The sequence below is a fragment of the Pelodiscus sinensis genome, chromosome 7 (genome assembly GCF_052426305.1).
Source record: "Pelodiscus sinensis isolate ZL-2025 chromosome 7, ASM5242630v1, whole genome shotgun sequence".
NCBI lineage: Eukaryota > Metazoa > Chordata > Testudines > Trionychidae > Pelodiscus > Pelodiscus sinensis.
Window position 1 is genome coordinate 33941428 of NC_143058.1, and position 20479 is coordinate 33961906.

The 20479-nt window shown below is 45.9% G+C and overlaps 1 protein-coding gene across 11 annotated transcripts in view; it reads left to right on the top strand.

The window, feature by feature from the left end:
• PKP4 (plakophilin 4) overlaps window positions 1–20479 on the top strand; it is a 242555-nt gene that overhangs the window by 60661 nt on the left and 161415 nt on the right. For 10 of the 11 annotated variants that reach the window (XM_075933439.2, XM_089779730.1, XM_075933435.2 and 7 more), the window contains exon 2: window positions 2091–2224. In XM_075933439.2, coding sequence (XP_075789554.2) covers window positions 2096–2224 — 129 coding nt within the window. In that variant the 5' untranslated portion in view covers window positions 2091–2095. Of the gene's footprint in view, window positions 1–2089; window positions 2225–20479 lie in introns of those variants that run through there. The other variant, XM_075933444.2, reaches the window with a different exon arrangement.

Below are 20479 nucleotides of genomic sequence, written 5' to 3' on the forward strand. Positions count from 1 at the left end.
AACAGGCTGCCCCCTCCCCTGAGCAACAGGCTGCTGAACAGCAGACAAAAGCAGCCTCTCCGCTCCTCCTCCCCCTATACATGCTGGGCTCCCTGGGCAAACAAAGACTCCACCAAAACAAACAAAGTGCTGGCCTCATTGTGTTAGCAAAAAAAGGACCCTCCTCCTAGAACCCTGGGTGGTGTGTGGAAATAAAGCTATTAGCTCAAAGCATGGTGCAGAGCTGTTTGGTATTTGATGAGTTACTCCTTTAGTCCTGAGTTTGTCACAGGGACAGAAATAGATGTGAAATCTTCTGAACAGGGGAACAGACAGCAAAACAAACATTAGAGGGGAGTTAACCTTTCCCTATGCTATCCAAAACTAAAAAAAATGTTTGGCTAGAGTTTCCCCTACAATATGTACCAGTTCCGACTTACATACAAATTCAACTTAAGAACAAACCTACAGTCCCTATCTTGTACGTAACCCGGGGACTGCCTGTAATTCTCTTTAAAGTTTTATGTAAAGATTGATTGAGTGTTAATAAGTTGGGCTGGGAATGGAAGATCTGGGGGACCATAACGTTCGGGGGCTTGCTGAGATACACTTGACAGGCAGTTGGAACTGAGATAAGGAGTTTGATAGAGATCTGCTTCAGTCACTGTCTGAGTGAATACTGAATATACTAAGTGCATGGGAACTGTAGAATTACCTGTTTTCTGAAACAGTGTTACAATCTGCAAGATGTATAGATGTAACCCAAATCGCTCGTTAGTAAGCAAAAACAAACAAACAAAATACTTCTTATAAAGGCCATTGAGGCATGAAAGTTATTGTTGTGTAAATAGAGTAAAAGGATTCTTCATTAGGGAATTTAATGTTCATGGAGTAAATCAGAGTATCTTTCAGAAAATGTGTGTACTGGAAGAGAAATTCAAGGAAGTCCAGGGTACTCATTTTTTGGTGTCAGAAAGGGTTAGTATCTCCATCAGAAAGAATTGCCTCCTAAGATTTTTAACTTTTTTGGAAAGATCGAGATAAAATGCTAACTAGCACAAAATTATTCTAACCCTTGCATCTTGTCCGAGATAGCAATCTGCAGAAATCAGTTACGTTTTGGGATATACGTGCTTTCCTGTAACCAGACTTGTCCAGTTGGTTTAGTCTACCAGGGTGTGTGTACACTTGCTCCCTAGTCCGAACTAGGGATACAAAGGTAGCATACCGAAGTTGCTAATAAAGTGCGGGATTTAAATATCCCGCGCTTGATTAGCATGTTCACGTCCCATCGCCATTTTAAAAATCCACTAGTCCAAATTAACTTGCCACGTGTAGACGCGGTATTCCGAAAGAAACCCCTTCCCTTGGATTAACTGTTGTTCTTCATTGCACAATCCATGTGGTATTTTCTGAATTTTTTTTTACCGGATGGATCGGGCTCTTTCTTGAGGGCGGGAGGGGGAAGCACTGGGTCGCCACGTGCCCCCCAGTTTGGGAACCTGTGCGTTAGATCACACTGTTTCATGGATCCCGAAGCTTAGAATGTTTAATTTCTAATCTCAGGTATGTCATGCTCTGCCTTACTGTGTACAGGCTTTGGGCAATTCACTTAATCTGTCTGTTTCCCTTTCTACAAAATGGGGATTAATGCAAAATGTTCATTAATCATTAATAATTGAGTTCTTTGTGTAGTCCTTTGGGGGTTATAAAATACTGTTGGTACATGCTACTTTTTATTATTCAGCATTGGAAAGTGCAAGTGTGACTAAATTTCTAATGCTCCTCTACTGTTTTATGTTGACTTCAGCTGTTCAGCATTTATTTGCTAATAAACAAAATTGCTTGTATTGGCTTTCTCTACTTGGTACCATCAAGCAGTATTTTCTAAGCATTTTAACACACTTTTTAAAGCTCTTTGAAATGTTTTCTTTGTGATATTACATAATTCCAGTCTGAAATTTAGTAGAGAAGTGCAGTCATGATAACAATACTTTTTTTTTGCCAAAAGTCTGAAAGCCTACAGAAGTAAAGTCTATGCCAGAATACTTGCATTTGTTTAAATATCACCAGCTGAAAATATTAACTTGTTAAATGTTGTTTGGTTTTAGGCAATATGCCGGCTCCTGACCAAACCCCTTTGGGGGAGGAGGGGCTGCAGCAGACCACCCAGGAAACCTCCACAGGACCGGGCATAGAGCCAGAGACCACTGCCACTACCATTCTAGCATCTGTAAAAGAGCAGGTATTTTTATTTTCTTCTGTATCAGTTCAGAAGTATAGTATGGTTTTCAGAATTAAGTGTGTTCTACTCTTTGTTTTTGTTCCTTTCCTATTCCAACTCAGGAATTTCTAAAAGGTTTTTCCTTTTCTGAACTTACTCCAGGGGAAATTCTGCTCCACTGCACGCACACAATTCATGTTCCCCGAAGTCTCCTTCTATCCCCCGCCCCCACCCTGAGAAAAGTATATTCTGCTGGAGAGGCACTGCAGTTACCCCATTTGCCTTCTACGGGTTCCTGTGGTGCCAGAAGAAAAGGTAGCTGGTTCCTGAGCCACAGCATCCAGGTATAGAGAGGGAGAGCGCACAGGCAGCTTTTCTCAGTGACATGCCTACAGGGCTGAGTAAGGGGTACATGGGTTGCTGGGGGGCATCACATAGACTGGGGATCAAAAGGGTTAATGGGAGGTATAGACTAGGGATGTTAAAATGCATGTAATTAGTAAGAAAATTTCAGTGGCTACATGCAGGGTAGCAGTTGGCTCCCCCGTAGCCGGTGCACACGAGAGCCAGTTTTTAAGCTGGAACCCCGTACATACTGGCTTTTGCTTGCCGCCCCATGCTGCTGCCTCTGTGTCAGTTGGCTTTTAACGTAGCTCCCCACGTGTACCAGGAGCCTGTGTAACCATGAACATTAACCAATGAGCCTGGGGTGATGTGTTAGCACAGTTATGCTTCTATATCCCTAATACAGACTTGGCAAGGACATAGTAGCATTGAGCCAGGGGCTCAATGGTATTGGGATGCAGAGACATTTAGAGGAGGAGTTCAGAGAAAGACAGGCACATCTGCCTTACCCCAGAAAGAATAGGGGAACGGTTAGCCAGGCTCTGCATGGGGAAGTCTCTCCAAATCACTAGTAATGCCCCCCCTGCTCCCACTACCCATTTCTCCTCCCTGGCCCCTAAAACCTTCCAAGTTCACTCCCAGTCTCCTTCCCAGAAATTACTTTCCTCTTTCTCAGCTCTTGTGTTACTCCAGAATTCCCCAAGCCTTAGCAATGCTTCTGTAGAGTATGGGAAATACATTTCTGTAATGTAGTTTAAATGAATTATTATTCACAATTCTGTATCATTATGACTAATAAGGAATCTATCAGTAAAACATTTTCTGAATCTTTTTCATTTTTTTCTGTATTGTTGCAGCCATACAGGCTTCTTGAAATAAACTACCAAAATAATTGAAACTGGCATGAGTATTTTGACCAAAAAATGCAGAATTTTAAAATACAGTACTGTGTGCAGAATCACCAATTCTACTTTAAACATACCATAATTATCATTGTGCGTTGTTCTTACAGTTTAGTCTTCTGTTCGAAAAGTTTCCAGAAAGTAATATTTTGCTTGCTTGACAATTCAAACTTATGCTCAACTTCATTTCATTTTGAAGAAAACAAGGATTTTTTTTAAAGAAAACTTTGTAACTGAAATATAGAATTGAAACAATACTAACATTAAGAGAAACAGTAATTGGGTACAAGAACTAATACTTGGAAGGCAGACAGCCCTCGGTCCTGGATTTCTACATGCAATACACAACTTAGAAATTACTCTTTTCCAAAAGTATATTTCTGATAGCTTTATTAATATTAAAAATCAGTATGAAATTCAAATTAAGAACTTGGAATCCAAATAACTATCATAACAGATATCATAGTTTGTCCCATTTTTAATATTAATCCTTTGATTTTCAGAGTGATAAGGATAAAATATAAAATCAAGAAGATCACTCATTGTTCCAGTAATCCATGTGTTGCAAATTGTGATACCTATGTAAACAAGACTACAGTGCTGTAACAGTTTTAAACAACTGAATTTCTTTGTTTTTGTTTTTACATATATATATATATATATATACAGGCAGTCCCCGGGTTAAGTACAAGATAGGAACTGTAGGTTTGTTCTTAAGTTGAATTTGTATGTAAGTCGGAACTGGCGTCCAGATTCAGCCGCTGTTGAAACTGACCAGCAGCGGCTGAATCAGACACGGCTGGGGCAGAGCAGCGGGGGCGCTGCCAGGTTGGTCCCTGCAGCGCCGCACGTCGGCACTGTGGGAACCAACCCGGCAGCACCCCAGCTGCTCTACCAGGTGTCCCCAAGTCAGCCGCTGCTGAAACTGATCAGCGGCTGTTTCCAGGAAGCCAGGGGCAGAGCAGCTCTGCCTCGGGCTTCCTGTAGTCAGCCGCTGATCGGTTTCAGCAGCAGCTGACTTGGGGACGCCTGGGGCAGAGCAGCTGGGGTGCTGCCGGGTTGGTCCAGTAGCGCCGATAAGCGGCACTGTGGGACCAACCCGGCAGCCCCCCAGCTGCTCTACCCCAGGCATCGGCGAGAAAAGCCTGGTCTGCTGGGGGGGGGGGGGGGCGCACTAGCTGTCCCCCCCCCCCCCCAGCAGACCAGGGAGTCACGGAGCGGCTTTTCTCACCGCGGAGGACGCGGGCGGCGGGACCGTGGCGCGTCTCGGCGGTCCTGCTGTCCGTGTCCTCCGCGTCGAGAAAAGCCACTCCGCGTCTCCCTGGTCTGCTGGGGGGAAGTGCCCCCCATGCCGCCGGAGTCGGCGACAGTGGGGGAGGCACCCTGCACTGGCGGGGGCCCCCCCGGTTCGTAACTAGGGGTCTGACGTAAGTCGGACTGACGTAACCCAGGGCCTGCCTGTACATTTTCAGCCTTAGAGGTAATTCTAGTCCAGTGGTCCTCAAACCCCCTTCTGATAGTAAAATTACTAAACAACTCTAAGAAAGGGGACCAAAGCCTGAGCTCTGTCACCCATGTGGGTTGAAGCCAGAGCCTCAGGGCTAATGTCCTGCATGGGGGAGAAACCTGGGTCCCATCACACAGGCCTGAAACCTTTTGGCTTTGAATTCAGTTCTGGACTGTGGGGCTTGGACTTCCACCTTGGATTGTGGGTCTCAGTTGCGTCTAATACCAGCCATGGTTACCCAATTCAAATGGGTTGTGACATACTTTGGGGTCCCAAGCTACAGTTTGAGAATTGCTGCCTGAGTCATATTTGATGCCCATTGGCAGAGCCCTGCAGAGAACTTTGTCTGAGCCTGCTCTGTAAATAAATTGACTAGTTTTTAGAACTGTCAGACCTGTATCTTTCGGAAGGACTTAATGCACTAAAACATTAAAGCAGGGGAAATTATATGAGGCAGCTACAGCATTGCCCATTAATTATACTTGGATACTGGTACAGACAAGTATAAATCCTGCGAAGTCACTCAGACCTACTTTACAAATTGTAAACTAGGAGGAAGACAGATGACTTAAAGCTGGAGATCAATGAATGAAAATAGTTTATTTGGAGATGAGGCCTCTGAGCTGTTAAAGATGTAGGTTATATTGCTACAACTTGTGGGTTCAAATCTCACTTGCTCTTATGCCAAAATGCCACCACCAGTTCACCCCACTGTAAAGAGGCATCCTATCAATTGGATTAGGGCAGTCAAAGACAATTCGATCTGATGCTGGCCACATTGCTCTCTTGTATACTGTTGGCTATGAAATTGATGTGCCATAATCAAAAAACAGCCTCATGTGCCCTTCGCTCTGGGAAACTGTGGTTTTGGCATGCTAAATTACCAAATGCATTTAGACTAAATTAAATTGTATTATTTCTCAAAAAATACTTTTGTATGAATTGTTGTGGTTGTGTGTGTGTTTGTTTTTGTTTTGTTTTTGTTTTTTGTAAGCCTCATGTTGCCAACATCTTGTGTCCCAAGGTATTGGATGGTGAACTGTCACTATTAGAGGACTCAGTATTACCATTCAGGGCCTCACATCACTAACTTGGTGAAGGCATTTTGTATGTGAAGGGGGAGGAAAGAAATTTATTCCTGTGACCAGTGTTCTCTGTAAGCTGTACACTTGTGCAACCACTCAGGAGAGATTCAGATGCTACCCAGCTAATTAGCAGAGCACCTACAGCTAATTTCTCTTGTTGGTACAGGAAAATTGTTCCTTTTTAACTGGGAATAGAAATGGAGCCATTCTGCCAGGTCTTGTTCCTAGGGTAGTGTGGAGTCAGGAGTCTGGATCAACCTCCGCTCCATGTCCATTCTTGGCCCTATCCCCACTGCACCCCCCATTGCATTCCTTCCCCGAAGCCTCCTCCCCTGAGGGATAGGAGATTACCGGGGGACCTGGCACAAGGCTCCCCCCTCAATGAACTGGAACAGCGGGAGCCAAAGCAATGCAGCAGCCTGTTCCAGTCAGCTACCATCTCCAGCCAGGCTGCTCCATTTCACCACAACAGCAGGAAGCCCATGTCACTTGGGGAGTGCAGTAGGCTGGGGCCAGGTCACTCTACTTCCTGCCACCATGGTGAAGTAGAGAACCACAGGCTGGGGGATGATGGCAGAGTGGAGCAGACTGCTGCATCACTCCATTTCCCACAGTTCCCATCACTGCAGTGAATGCAGGGGAGCTTATCCCTGCTGCTAGCCCCTGCCCCCCTCCCTCCCAGGCTGCCTTGTCCATTGGATGGTTGGGATAGCCAACATAGGGGTATGGGGTGGCCGCTCTGAACCATCCTGTGGACAGGGTGGCTCTGTGTACTTTACTCTCAAACTTCATTGATGTAAAACTAAAGTTTGAAGTAATTAATACACCCTTATGAAAATGGCATGCAACATGAAAATTTAAAAAAACAGGAGTGACTAGTTAATTAACTTAACATTGTTACATTTAGTATACAGCCACTCCCCAAGTTACGGACCAGCACTTGGTCCGTAACACGAAGTGTTCGTAACTTCGGGTTCCCATAGAGTTACATGGCGACCGTGCTATTCTTAAGTGCGGATCGCTGTTTGTAACTCAGATCTGCATTTACGACCACTTTGGTGATACGTGTGGATGGTCGTAAGTGGAGGTGGTCGTTACTCAGGGACCGGCTGTATTAACAATATCGTGCGGGGGGGGAGGAACATTGAGATGAACAGTTAGGAAGTTAGTGCCAGTAAAAAGTAGTTTGTAAGTGTTTGCTTTGCAGAGATCCTAAAGAGCTTGTGCAGTTTTGAAGCTCCATTTAGCTAGTCATTCACCTCATCAGTCTTCTGGATTGACAGTGTCTTCTATAGAAAATTGTATATCACAGATACACAAATCCCTGTCAATTCTGCACCAAAAGCTCCTTGCTAGGCTCTTTACCTAGTTTCTGTGAACTTGCTAAGATCCACAAATATGCTCACCACCCACATACTTCTGAGGTGAGCAGGAGAGCGCTACTGCTTAAGGATGCTAAGAAGTAGGTAACTGACTGATCATCATGCAGTCGATACAATTTGTATTGACTGCATGATTAGTCAATAAGGGGCGAAGAGGTCCAGAAGTGACCCCCACTGTAGTAGGAGCTGGGCACACAGGCAGCCTGGCTCCTAATACATTTAACTGCACACGTGAGCAGGCCCGCCAAGCCACAGGATTGAGCAGGACCCGAACTGCTGCACCTCTGCCTTTTAAATGTAGTACTGTAATAGCCACCCAGCTTTTACTACATTTAAAAAGCAGAACCATAGCGGGGTCCGTCCCTCCCTGCTGAAAATGAGACGGGGAAGGGGGAGACAAAACTGCCACCAACTGGTCAAGTAGTGAGTCAACTACCCAGTAAGCTTTAGCTTATCGGGTAGTTAGCTACTTCATTAGGAGAGACTGGGAAAAGGAGGTGTGAGAGGGGAAGAGAGAGGGTGGGAGAGGGGAGGGCAATTAAAATGATCAGGGGTTTGGAACAGGTCCCACATGGAGAGGCTAAAGAGACTGGGACTTCTCAGCTTAGAAAAGAGGAGACTGAGGGGGGGATATGATAGAGGTCTATAAAGGCATGAGTGGTGTGGAGAGGGTGCATACAGAAAAGTTCTTCATTAGTTCCCATAATCGAAGGACTAGAGGACACCAAATGAAATGAATGGGTAGCAGGCTTCAAATTAATAACAGAAAGTTCTTCTTCACAAAGCAAAGAGTCAACCTGTGGAACTCCTTGCTGCAGGAGGCTGTGAAGGCTAGAACTAGAACAGAGTTTAAAGAGATGTTGGATAAAGTCATGGAGGTTGGGTCCATGGAGTGCCATTAGCCAGGGGGTAGGAGTGGTGTCCCTGCCCAAGGTTTGTGGAAGGCTGGAGATGGATGGCACGAGACAAATGGCTTGGTCATTGTCTTCGGTCCATCCCCTCCAGGGTACCTAGTGTGGGCCGCTGTCGGCAGACAGGCTACTGGGCTAGATGGACCTTTGGTCTGACCCAGTACGGCCATTCTAAGCTCAGGGCTCAGGGTCGGGGGTCTCACTGGACCACCTTGATTTTCATGCAAACCTGCTCCTGGGTGGCCAGGCTGGCAGCTATCCTGCCCTAGACGGCCACTTTCCTGTGCCTAGTGCGGAGGTCGTGGATGAGGTCCACGATATCCGCACTAGACCAGGCGGGCGCCCGCCTCTGGCAGACCCGGGCAGGCTCCCGGGAGCCGCCAGCCGGGAAGAGGCGGAGGGCTGGGTGGCAGCGGGTGGCTGGCTCGTGTCATGCCAGGTGCAGGGCCTGCAGGCTGGGTGCTGTCAGGCTTGCACCTGGCATGGGCACCGTAGTCAGACTGCCCCTTTAAGGGGTCCGGGGCCAGGAGGGGGGCAGAAGAGTTTCTCTGATGGTGCCCTGAGTGGCCACCAGGGCAAGCTGGGGAGGGCTAGCCTCCCACTAGTTCGAATTAAGTGGCTACACAGCCCTTAATTCGAACTAGTTAATTCGAACTAGGCGTTAGTCCTCGTGGAATGAGGTTTACCTAGTTCGAATTAAGCGCTCCGCTAGTTCGAATTAAGTTTGAACTAGCGGTTTGCTAGTGAAGCGCCTATCAAAATTAATTCGAACTAACGTCTGTTAGTTCGAATTAACTTGGTAGTGTAGACATACCCCTTGATAGTATCCATACATATATTTCACAGTGACTGTGATCACTGGCTCTCAGTAGAGACCACACATGCCACTCCTTAGTGAATTATTATGCATATGTCTGACCCAGGGGATTCCTGTAAAGCTTTCTGGTTTCTTCCTACTGCAGTACTGACTCATACTCATAATTTAATACTCCTTTCTAGGCAGCCTTATGTATTAAGATCCTCTGTTCCCTTCATAAAGAGCATTAAGCAGCAGCTTTCTGAAAGTGAGGAACATTCTGAGATCATGTCTTTGGTCTCTCTTTTGCTCCCACTTCTTTTTTTTAAGGGTTAATTTTTAGCAGCCAAAACAGTTCAGATGTTTTGTACAAAAACTTAATTTTTAAGAGAAAAAATCATAATAGCCCAATCACGGGGCTTGAACTAAGGCTATTATCCCTTCATTTTGATAGCTTAAAGACATGATACTACAAAGCAGCTCCACTGGATTACAAAGGGGATTTAAGTAAGAGCTCTTACTGAGTACTAGAGAAAAGAAGTGTAAAATTCTTTGAAAGCAAAAGCCTCCCATCATCCCAGCTGTTTTGTGAAATTTAAGAGATTCTGCAAGCTTTGTTCCTGTTTAGACCATTGTGTATCCTTAATCCCATGGAATTTAGGAACTAGCAGAATGATTTCTTTTCTTTTAAATGTTTAGAAGTGCCAAGATTTGTCGTCCTCTTAACTTCTTTGTGCAGATGGCAAAAAGCGTGCAAGAGCCCCTGAAGATGTCAAGGACTACAAAAACGTCTGCAAGGACAGGAGCTTTCTTAGGGTACATCGAGACAGCAGGGCTATTTTAGGATACCAGAGGTATCCTGAAATAGCTAGCCTGCATCTCTGAAACACTCCTGTTGTTTCAAAATATTTTTCTAAATAACGGGCGCACTATTCCGGCATTCCTGTAACCCTCTTTCCACAACAGTTAAGGGATGTCTTCAAATAGTGTTATTTTGAAATTTGGCACTGTGGGGACTTGCCAAATTTTGAAATAAACTATTTCGAATTTAGGATGCTGTGTAGACGCACCCACACTGTGCACCTGATTTGGTGTCTAATAGTAGAGTTCATTGGTTCTGTAGGCTTTAGTGGGTGCATGATGGAAAGATTTCTGTCCTGCACTTTAGGGATTGTACATGATGGGAACCCTACTCTTGTGGAGTATAAATGCTTTGCAGGATAGAGCTTTACTTCTAGATGTTTTAAGCTAAAAAGAGTGCTTACCCAGCAGTGTTCCTGAGTTTCACAGAAGCAGTGACCCTGCCTGCCCAGCCAACGTAGTTATTTCTCAAAGAACTGACATCTGAAATTGTCAATGAGAGTTTTGACATGGCATTTATAGAATATTTTCCAATCCATTGGCTTCTGTGACACATAGAAGACTTAATGAAAAATTGTATCTTGTCAGCTTGTATAATAGACTGAGCGCTGATCCATGTAGCAAGTCCTAGTCCCAGCCTTGATTAGAATAATAGAATACTAGAACTGGAAGGGAACCTCAAGAGATCATCAAGTCCAGTCCCTTGCTCTCATGGCAGACCAAGCACAGTCTATTCAGGCATGTCAAAGTCGAAGCCTACTGAGGCCTGCACAAATGAAAACTGATAGCTTTCAAGGCCACCAAAGAAAATGTACTTCTATCAGAAAGTTGTAATTATTATAGATTATATTTTATAATATTTTTTCAGGTCTTGTTTGACTATAATGCAATAATTTGGTGTGTAAATTTATTTGCTCATATTTAATTTTTTTATTTAAATATAAATGTAAGGTACTTTTAAATTATTTTTGATACATAACTTGTTCTGTTGAAATAAAAACAAGTATAGACAGTGGTTAATCAAATAACACTACTGCCCTATTATGTCTTGTGAGTTTTTTAAAACTGAACTGAACTGAGAAGTAAATTAGCACAATTTGAAGTGCATGTTTCACTCCAGCTTGTTGATCTCTGATATGGTTTCCTTGTTGTTTTACTTATGAAGATTATGGCTCTTTTATAGTTCTAAAAATTCAGGTATGTCACAGACTGCAAATATGACACATTCAATAACAATAAGGTCCACCAGAGTTGACCTATTTTTTTTTCCTCAGTGAGTGGCTATCAGTAGCAGAGCAACTACTAGCAAATAAGACTAATTCTTCATTTCCTTGCCCTTTGGCTGACTGATGTACAAGTGCATATTTATTAGCAATATTGATGTGCCCCGGTTACCCTTGACTGGCTGGTGGTACTTAGATATAAAATTGGATAATTTCCTATTCCTTTTTTCTTTAAAACAGATGTTGTTTGAGCCAAATGGGTATCCTTCAGAAAAATGGAAACTCAATCCAAGTTAAGTCTATAGAAGGAAAAATGAAATAAGGATAGCTAAATGCACGTTGAACTAAGAAGAATAAACCTAATGCCTCCCCCGTCCCTCAGAGCCAGGCACTCTCCCCCTCCCCCCTCCAATATAATGCCTCACTCCCCCTCAGAGCCAGGCACTCCAAGCCCCCTCCACCCCCCTCCCGCTCTAATCTAATGGGTGGGTCCAGGAACCCCTGCCACCACAGCCACCGCCATGCGCGTCTCCCTCCAGACACTGGGACGCAGAGCGGCCGGCTATGAGCAGGCACTGGGATGCTGTGCACAGAGTGGACGGCGGGCTGCACTTAGATCCTTTATAAAAATGTAGTCACGGACCGCATGTTTGACATGACTAGTCTAGATCATCCCTCATAAATGTCTCAGACCTGCTCTTAATTATCTCCAGCGATGGAGATTCCACAGCCTCCCTAGGCAATTTATTCCAGTGTCTAACCACCCTGACAGAAGTTTTTCACAATGTCTGACCTAAACCTCCCTTGCTACAGTTTAAGCGCATTGCTTCTTGGTCTATCCTCAGAGGCCAAGGAGAACAACCCCTCTCCCCCCCTTTTCCCTGTGACAGACACCCTTTTAGGTTCATTCTGAGTTGACAATTTTAAATTGAAATGACTTTTTTTCCTAAATTTGCATGTTTACATTAACTTGAAAAAATTTCATTGAAGCAATTATGATTGCCCAGGAGTGTCTCATGCCTCTCCAGAATTTTGAATCCATCCACACTCAGCCCTCTAAAAACCTTTGACATGAGTGAAGGTGCACATCAAACTCACAATGCAATCTTAGCTTCACTCTTTGCGTGTGTAATAGCTACAAGGGTGGTGTCATAATGAGCAGAAAAGACGGATGCTGAAAAAGTGCGTCTGAGACCAGATTTGAAGTTCATAACTTATCTGCAAACACTGCAGCCTCGTTCACTGTTAGATGTAGCTTTGTTGAGAGGGGAGGAATTTAGTTTTCATTGTGATAGCAGAAGAGGTGCATGTGTACTTTGAGGGAATAAAGTAGGCCTTGTTTCAGTAGGAGTTCTATAGATTGTGTTTGCTGCTGTGCACAGGAATCTGGTTGTCATAGTGATTGCCAGCAGTCTTTTGGCATACTTGACTGTGGCTTCCAGGACTTAATAGGGGGTGTCATAAATAATCCTCTGGGGAGGAGCGAAGAGGTGATAATCAACCCAGACTTGGTAAATGTTATGCTGTGCAGGCTCAGTGTTTGTTTAGGCCAGGTGTAGGTATCTTCTTTTTGCGACACCTGACCTGAATCAGTGTTGCCTTAACAAAGAGAAGATGTTTGATTTTATTTTTTTCCTACAGTACTTATGTGCTCTGTTCCCAAACTCTCCTACAACCTTAGTTAGGCTAGAGTGCTGTTATGTGTGTTGTTGGCATATGGAGGCATTGCTCCAAAAGGGCCATTAAGGTTTTATTGTGGAGATGAGTACCTTTTAACACTTCAAAAGGAGCCCTTTCAGAATGTATGTGTAAAAACAACTAATGCACAGCACAGATTCTGTGAAAGCTGTCGCGCTCAAATGCAAAGTACATGGCTGTTAGTCAAGTTCATTCACCACAGCAGATTGATTTTTATCTCAGGAACCCCTTAAGACTCACTCCATTTGGAACAGTAACCCTATCCTGAGCCCCTGCAAAGCACTGCAAACTTTGAGTCAAACTGAGTAGGATGTGAATTTTAGAGCACTTAAAATAGCCCTCCCTTAACTGAGAAATGTCCAGCTTCTCAAATTGGGAATGGAGATGGCTGGTTAAGCTTTGTTGTTGGCGCTGTCATGCCTAGTGGTCAGACCTGGAATCGGACATCCCGGGTGGGGTTGAAGTGAGGATGGAGCATGACTAGGAACAGAGCAGCAGCAGAGCAGGCTGGAGCAGGAGAAAGCCTAGTCCAGCCTTGCTCTAAGACCTGAGAAGTCTGTTACCACAGTAGAGAGAGTTCCAAGCCCTTGAGTGATGTTGAGCAGACTGAGCTGCTCTTCTCCCTGTGGGCTTATGTATCTGATTTGGAAGTCACAGGACTGGTTCCTGGCTTGTGGATTGGCTGGAGATTAGCATAGGAGAAATTAATCTCTTACACTACATTAACTATGGCAAAGCTACCACCCTGCAACAGTCTACATGTAGCTACATTTTTGGAAGGTGAAGCAAAGTCATTTGTAAGATAGACAGGCGGTGAGTTTCCAGAGAAGCATTTACATACAAGTTCCAACAACTTCTCAAAGTAATTTTTACAAGTTTTGGAATCCTAAGCCTTGAATAAATGTTCTTGTCACTTTCAGAAAATTAAATCTCTTTGAATAAAGTTGGGTAATTTTGAATATTTGTAGTCATGCCTAATAAAGGAATTTAAATCTCACTATTAATAAAGTCTTAATTACGCTTCAGTAGTTGTAATGTTGATTTGTGCGCCTTGAGGAAGTCTGCATTTGAAACCTTCCAAATCCAATTATGAAAACATTTTCATATTTTTTACAGCAATAATGCTTGATTATCTATATTGAGTTTGACTATGTTTTTGTCTATAGTGGATAGGATACCATATGCTTATGTAAAATGCATTTTTATAATCTCTATACTATTATTGGTTTTAGTAGGGAGCAAATTAAAATTATATATTTCTATATTTGTTTAAAAGAGGCTAAATCCTTTCTCCTATTTTCATATAAGGAAAGCTTGTTAAATGTATTAACTACTTGAATAACAGTCTTCTGATCAAAGCAAGAAATCTACTATCTTATAGTTTATGTACTTATTAAAGCATGCAATCTTAAGTGTAACAGACAGCTTTCTTGAATACACTGCAGTGTTGAGAACACCAAAGTGATGAAGAAACAGAAGAGGTCTTACCCCTTTCTTAGAACTTATAAAAGTAAGGATCTTAAATCTAAATGTAACTTTTTGGTATTCAGTTTTTTGTTGATATGGATATGCCAGTGTCAGTAATTAAACACCCTTCCTATATGGCTGGAAGCCCAGAATTGAACATTTTCCCGTGCAATTATTAACTTTATTCCACTCAAGCCGAGACTGCTACACTGTTTGCTACTGCTTAACTTCCTTTTACTCACTAATCACTCTTACTTACAATGGGCTTCTGTCTTTAAAATAGCTGCCACATATTGACTATTTGTTTAACCATCGAAGAGGAAAAATATTGAAACATTTAATAGGTTTAACATAATTCAAGTACATTTCCAATATGATTAAAATAATTGAGGTGCAAAATGAAGGATAACTTGAGAAAAGTACTTAAATATGTAACTTTAAAAAAAAATATTTAAAGCAATGTCATAGCTTTTCTTAAGCGCCAGAGACCTAAGCCTTGTCTATATTCAAAGTTGCATCCCCACTTAACACAGTTTGGTAAATGGAATTATTATAACAAGAGACATAGTGCTTTGGTTGATGTAGTTAGGGTGACAGTGTCACCTTCGCCTTCCCCATCATCACTAGTGGCAATCATTCTGTTACCTGTCAAGGATTACCTCTCCTTCTCCCTCCACCCCAAGGCTGGGATGCCATTTTTATCATATGTTACGCTGACATAGTTATGTTTGATGAATGTTCAGTAAGGGATGTTTCCTTTTCTCCTTATTTGTATTTCCTCACTTTACTAATAGTGAAGAGTCTTTCTCCAATCGGGATCAATGATATACTGACCAACTTATATACATCAATTTGTTACCATGGGCCAGTGGTCCCCAACCTTTTGGGGCTGCCCAGGCGCCTGGTGCTGGCACCGGTATTTGCCGTGACCCCTGGGCAGGGGCCGCCTATGCCCCACACGCCCAAGGCCGGCACTGCGCATGTGCCACGCGCCCAGGGGCGGGGCCGGCCTAGATTGTTTGGTGAGCGCACATAAATGGCCTGGTAGGCGCCATGGCGCCCGCAGGCACCGCATTGGGGACTGCTGCCATGGGCCTTTTGTAATAGTCTGTTAAGTTTGAGGGTATTTTTGGAAGTGCCTGTACTATGGAAAGCCCATCAATATTACTCCATTTATCTAGGTGAAAGATCCTAAACGTATATGAGCTAACTGTGCTATCTGGGTAAAAGGCCCCAGACAATAATACTAACTGTGCTTTTTGTGTCCCAGCCGAACTGCCAGTATGAACCTACTGTAACTTCTTATAATAAAAAGTATAATCAAAACCATAAGGAAAGAATACATTTATATATAGGCTTGTGAGCAGGTTAGCCCTATAAGTATGGTGACCATACGTCTCTCTTTCCGGGACACTCCTGGATTTAAAGATTCTGTCCCGGTGTCCCAATAAAGGAGGCAAATGTCCCGGAAAATGCATTCAGCTTCAACTACAACCAGCACCGCCATTTCCCTACCTTGCTAGGACACATTCCCATACACTCAGCACTAGCGGGGCGCAGCAGCACATAAGCGGCTCCACCGAGCATGTAAGCAGCTCCTTTGGTGCTTTGCATGGGCAGCTAGGGCTCCTGCCAGTGGCACACAGTTTCTAGAGTGCCAAGCTCCAGTGTAGCATGCACCACCATCCAGCAAGCCCTCCTCCACTGTGTGGCACTTCCCTCCCCTGTGTGCGGCCACCAGCCCAGGCCACCTCCTCCATCCACAGGCATCCACCACCGCTGCTGGAGGGGGAGAGGCACTGGCTGAGGGATAAACCCGGCTAGCAGCTCCTTGTAGCTGCCGCCGGAGTCCAGGCGGAGACCGCGGAGAGCCTGGCTAGAGTGCTGCACAGCATGGGGCATGTTCGGGCTTTGCCAGTGTGCTCTCTGCACAGCCCTTTCTCCCCCCACCCTTTCTCCCCCACTGGGAGAGGGGCAGTGCACGAACTTGCTCACACAGCTGCGTTCTGCAAGCCAGGTCTGGCGGGGTGGGAGGTTTCTCCTGTTCTCCCCCCTCCCGTCTTCATCCCCGGTCCACCTAATGGGAGCCAAAGCTGATGCAGGGACTGGAACGCGCTAATATTAGCACCGCTGGCAGCCCAGCTCCAGGCCCAGCGAGCGGTCCTGCCCCGGAAGCAGCTCGGTAGGTGGGGACTTCTGGGGACCAACCACAGACTCCAGCCTTGCAAACGGATGGTAAAATGAATACAAAGCTGGCTAGATTGTTGGGCCCAACGGGTAGCGATCGACACCTTGATGTTAAGTTGGCAGTTGGTTTCAAGCGGAGTGCCCCAAGGATCAGGCAAACTGGAAGGCAGAAGGTGAGGGAGGGGCAGGGGGAGAACTAGGGGAAAGGTGGGTGGGAGAGGAAAGGCCTTGTGCTGAGGGGAGGGGGGCAGGGCAGGACAAGAAAGGGGAAGGCACAAAGGCCAGGGACAGGGTGGAGGAGAGACAAATGGCAGGGGGCCAAGTGGAAACAATGAGGAAAAGGACAGGAGGAGGGAGGGGAGATGTCAATGGGGGTTGGAGGATGATGTGAGGAGAGGGGAGGAGCATTGTGAGCAAAAGGGAGGAGGGGGAGGTGCTGGGAGAAGGGTTGAAAGGAGGAGTGGGCATAAAGTCAGGGTTGGAGCAAGTCATGTGAGGGCATAGAGGGGCATTAGGGAAACTGGGGCAGATGGTGGTGAGGGGGTGGGCATCAGAGAGAAAGAGGGCAAGGGGGACAGGGGCAGTGAGGGAAGGAGGAGACATCAGGAAGGTGCAGTGGTAAGGGAAGGTACAGGTTCCAGGGGATTCTGGGGGTGAAGCAGAAGGGCAGATGCTTGCAGGGGAGGGACCAGCACCAGAGGAAAGAGACAGAGCAGGTGGGTAGAGGGAGAAGTTAGGAGAGGGGATGAGGAGGCATAGTTCACATGATCAGAGTAGGGTACTGGAGGAGTGGGCACAGGAGGGAGAGAAGGGCTGGTGCGGGGGGGGGGGGGTCCCAGGAAGGACTAGGGCAGTGAGAAGGGAGGAGTCAGGACAGCAGAGGAGGGTGAGGGTTTGGGGGGCAGCAGGCACCAGGGGAGCTGATGGAATAAAGGGAGGAGACATGGCAGAAGAGGGAAAAGGTAGAGGTTTATAAAATATTTATTAATAACTTGAGTGCCACAGTGGCACATCCAAATAAGCCACATGAACTCAGTTCTGGTGCACAACACAAAATTAATTCCGGTCATAGGAGGAAAATCTTAGGAGAGAACACTTCTTCAAGCCTCTCTCCCCTCCCCTGTCCTCCCCTCTATTCAGTTAATGTACTACAAATTGGGTCAATGCAGGATGGTTGCATGAGGGGGGGTCCGGTGAGGGCCGAACTCAACCCTGTTGGTAGAAGGATGGTGGGATAAGTTCCTAGAGGGGGTCACACACCACCTTTTACTTCTAGTCATGTGTTCATCTTGGTTTCTTCCTGTGCCTTTAATAAGCCTTCTTTAAAATACTGTCAGCTCTCCTGGACTCCTTTTCCCCTTCATGTTAGCATCCCAGGGAAACTTGCCTTCAGTTCTCTGAGGGAGTCAATGTCTGCTTTTCTGAAGTCCAGGGTGTGTATTTTGCCACTTTCCTTCGTTCCTTCCTTCCTTCCTTTTGTCAGGATCCTGAACTCTAGCATCACATGATCACTGCTTCCCAGATTGCATCACCCACATCTACTTCCCCTACTACAGGCAGTCCCCGGGTTACGTACAAGATAGGGACTGTAGGTTTGTTCTTAAGTTGAATCTGTATGTAAGTCGGAACTGGCGTCCAGATTCAGCCGCTGCTGAAACTGATCAGTTTCAACAGCGGCTGAATCTGGAGCCAGTTCTGACTTACATACAGATTCAACTTAAGAACCCCAGGCATCCCCAAGTCAGCTGCTGCTGAAACTGATCAGCGCCTGATTCCAGGAAGCCCGGGGCAGAGGCTTCCTGTAGTCAGCCACTGGTCAGTTTCAGCAGCGGCTGACTTGGGGATGCCTGGGGCAGAGCAGCTGGGGTGCTGCTGGGTTGGTCCAATAGCGCCGCCGCTCCTCGGCGCTATTGGACCAACCCAGCAGCACCCAAGCTGCTCTGCCCCAGGCGTCCTGATTCAGCCGCTGCTGAATCTGACCAGCCGTGGCTGAATCAGGAGCCTGGGGCAGAACAGCTGGGGTGCTGCCCGGTTGGTCCAGTAGCGCCCAGAGCGGCGCTACGGGACCAACTGGCAGCGCCCCAGCTGCTGTACCACAGGTGTCTGGAGCAAAGCCACGGAGCACGGGGGCAGCGGGACAGCCCAGACACGCCGTGGCTGTCCGCTGCCCACGTGCTCCGCGGCTTTGCTCTGCTTTGCTCCCCCCCCCCCCCCTGGTCTGCAGACCAGGGGGACCGGGGGGGAGGGGGGGCGCAAAGCAGAGCCAAGCCTCGGAGCGCGTGGGCAGCAGACAGCCCTGTCCGCTGCCCACGTGTTCCGCCGCTTTGCTTCCTCTCCCTGGTCTGCTGGAGACCAGGGAAAGGAACCCCGTTTGTAACTGCGGATCCGACTTAAGTCGGATCCGCGTAACTCGGGGACTGCCTGTAGTTCCTCCCTGTTTGCGAGCAGCAGGGAAAGCTGCATGGCCCCATGTCAGTTCCTTCAGCACTTGTACCAGGAAGTTATCCCCAACATTCTCCAAAGACTACCTGGATTGTCAGTGTATTGCTGTATTGGTCTCCCAACAGATGTCAAGGGGTATGTCTACACTACCCCGCTAGTTCGAACTAGCGGGGTAATGTATGCATACCGCACTTGCTAATGAAGCCCGGGATTTGAATTTCCCGGGCTTCATTAGCATAAGCGGGGAGCCGCCATTTTTAAATCCCCGCTGCTTCGAACCCCGTGTAGCGCGGCTACACGGGGCTCGAACCAGGTAGTTCGGACTAGGGTCCTATTCCGAACTACCGTTACTCCTCGTGAAACGAGGAGTACCGGTAGTTCGGAATAGGCACCCTAGTCCGAACTACCTAGTTCGAGCCCCGTGTAGCCGCGCTACACGGGGTTCGAAGCAGCGGGGATTTAAAAATGGCGGCTCCCCGCTTATGCTAATGAAGCCCGGGAAATTCAAATCCCGGGCTTCATTAGCAAGTGCGGTATGCATACATTACCCTCCTAGTTCGAACTAGGAGGGTAGTGTAGACATACCCAAGGTGATTAAAGTCTCTCATGAGAACCATGGCCTGTGATCTGGAGGCTTCTCTTAGTTGTCTGAAGAAAGCCTCGTCTACCTCATCCACCGGATCTGATGGTCTATAGCAGACATCAAGCACAATATCACCCCTGTTGCTTCCGAGACTAATCTTAACCCAGACTCTCAACAGGCTTTTCTCCCTCTATAAGTGCAGGAATAAAGGGAAATGAGAAGACTTTTTATAAATACATTAGAAGCAAGAGGAAAACCAAGGACAAGGTAGGCCCACTAGTCAGTGAGGACGGAGAAACAGTAACAGGAAACTTGGAAATGCCAGGGATGCTTAATGACTTCTTTGTTTCGGTCTTCACTGAGAAATCTGAAGGAATGCTTAACATAGTGAATGGTAGTGGGATGGGGAGAGGTTTAGAAGATAAAATTTAAAAAGAACAAGTTAAAAATCATCTAGAAAAGTTAGATGTCTACAAGTCACAAGGGCCTGAGGAAATGCATACTAGAATACTCAAGGAGCTGATAGAGGAGGTATCTGAGTCTCTAGCAATCATCTTTGGAAAACCATGGAAGACAGGAGAGATTCCAGAAGACTGGATAAGGGCAAATATAGTGTCCATTTATAGAAAGGGAAATAAGAACAACCCAGGAAAGTACATAGCAGTTAGTTTAACTTCTGTGCCAGGAAAGATAATGGAGCAATAAATTAAGGAAATCATCTGTAAACACTTGGAAGGTGGCAAGGTGATAGGGAACAGCCAGCATGGATTTGTTTAAAAAAAAAAAAAAATCATGTCAAACCAATCTGAAAGCTTTCTTTGATAGGATAACAAGTCTTGTGGATGTGGTATATCTAGACTTTAGTACAGCGTTGGATACAGTCTCGC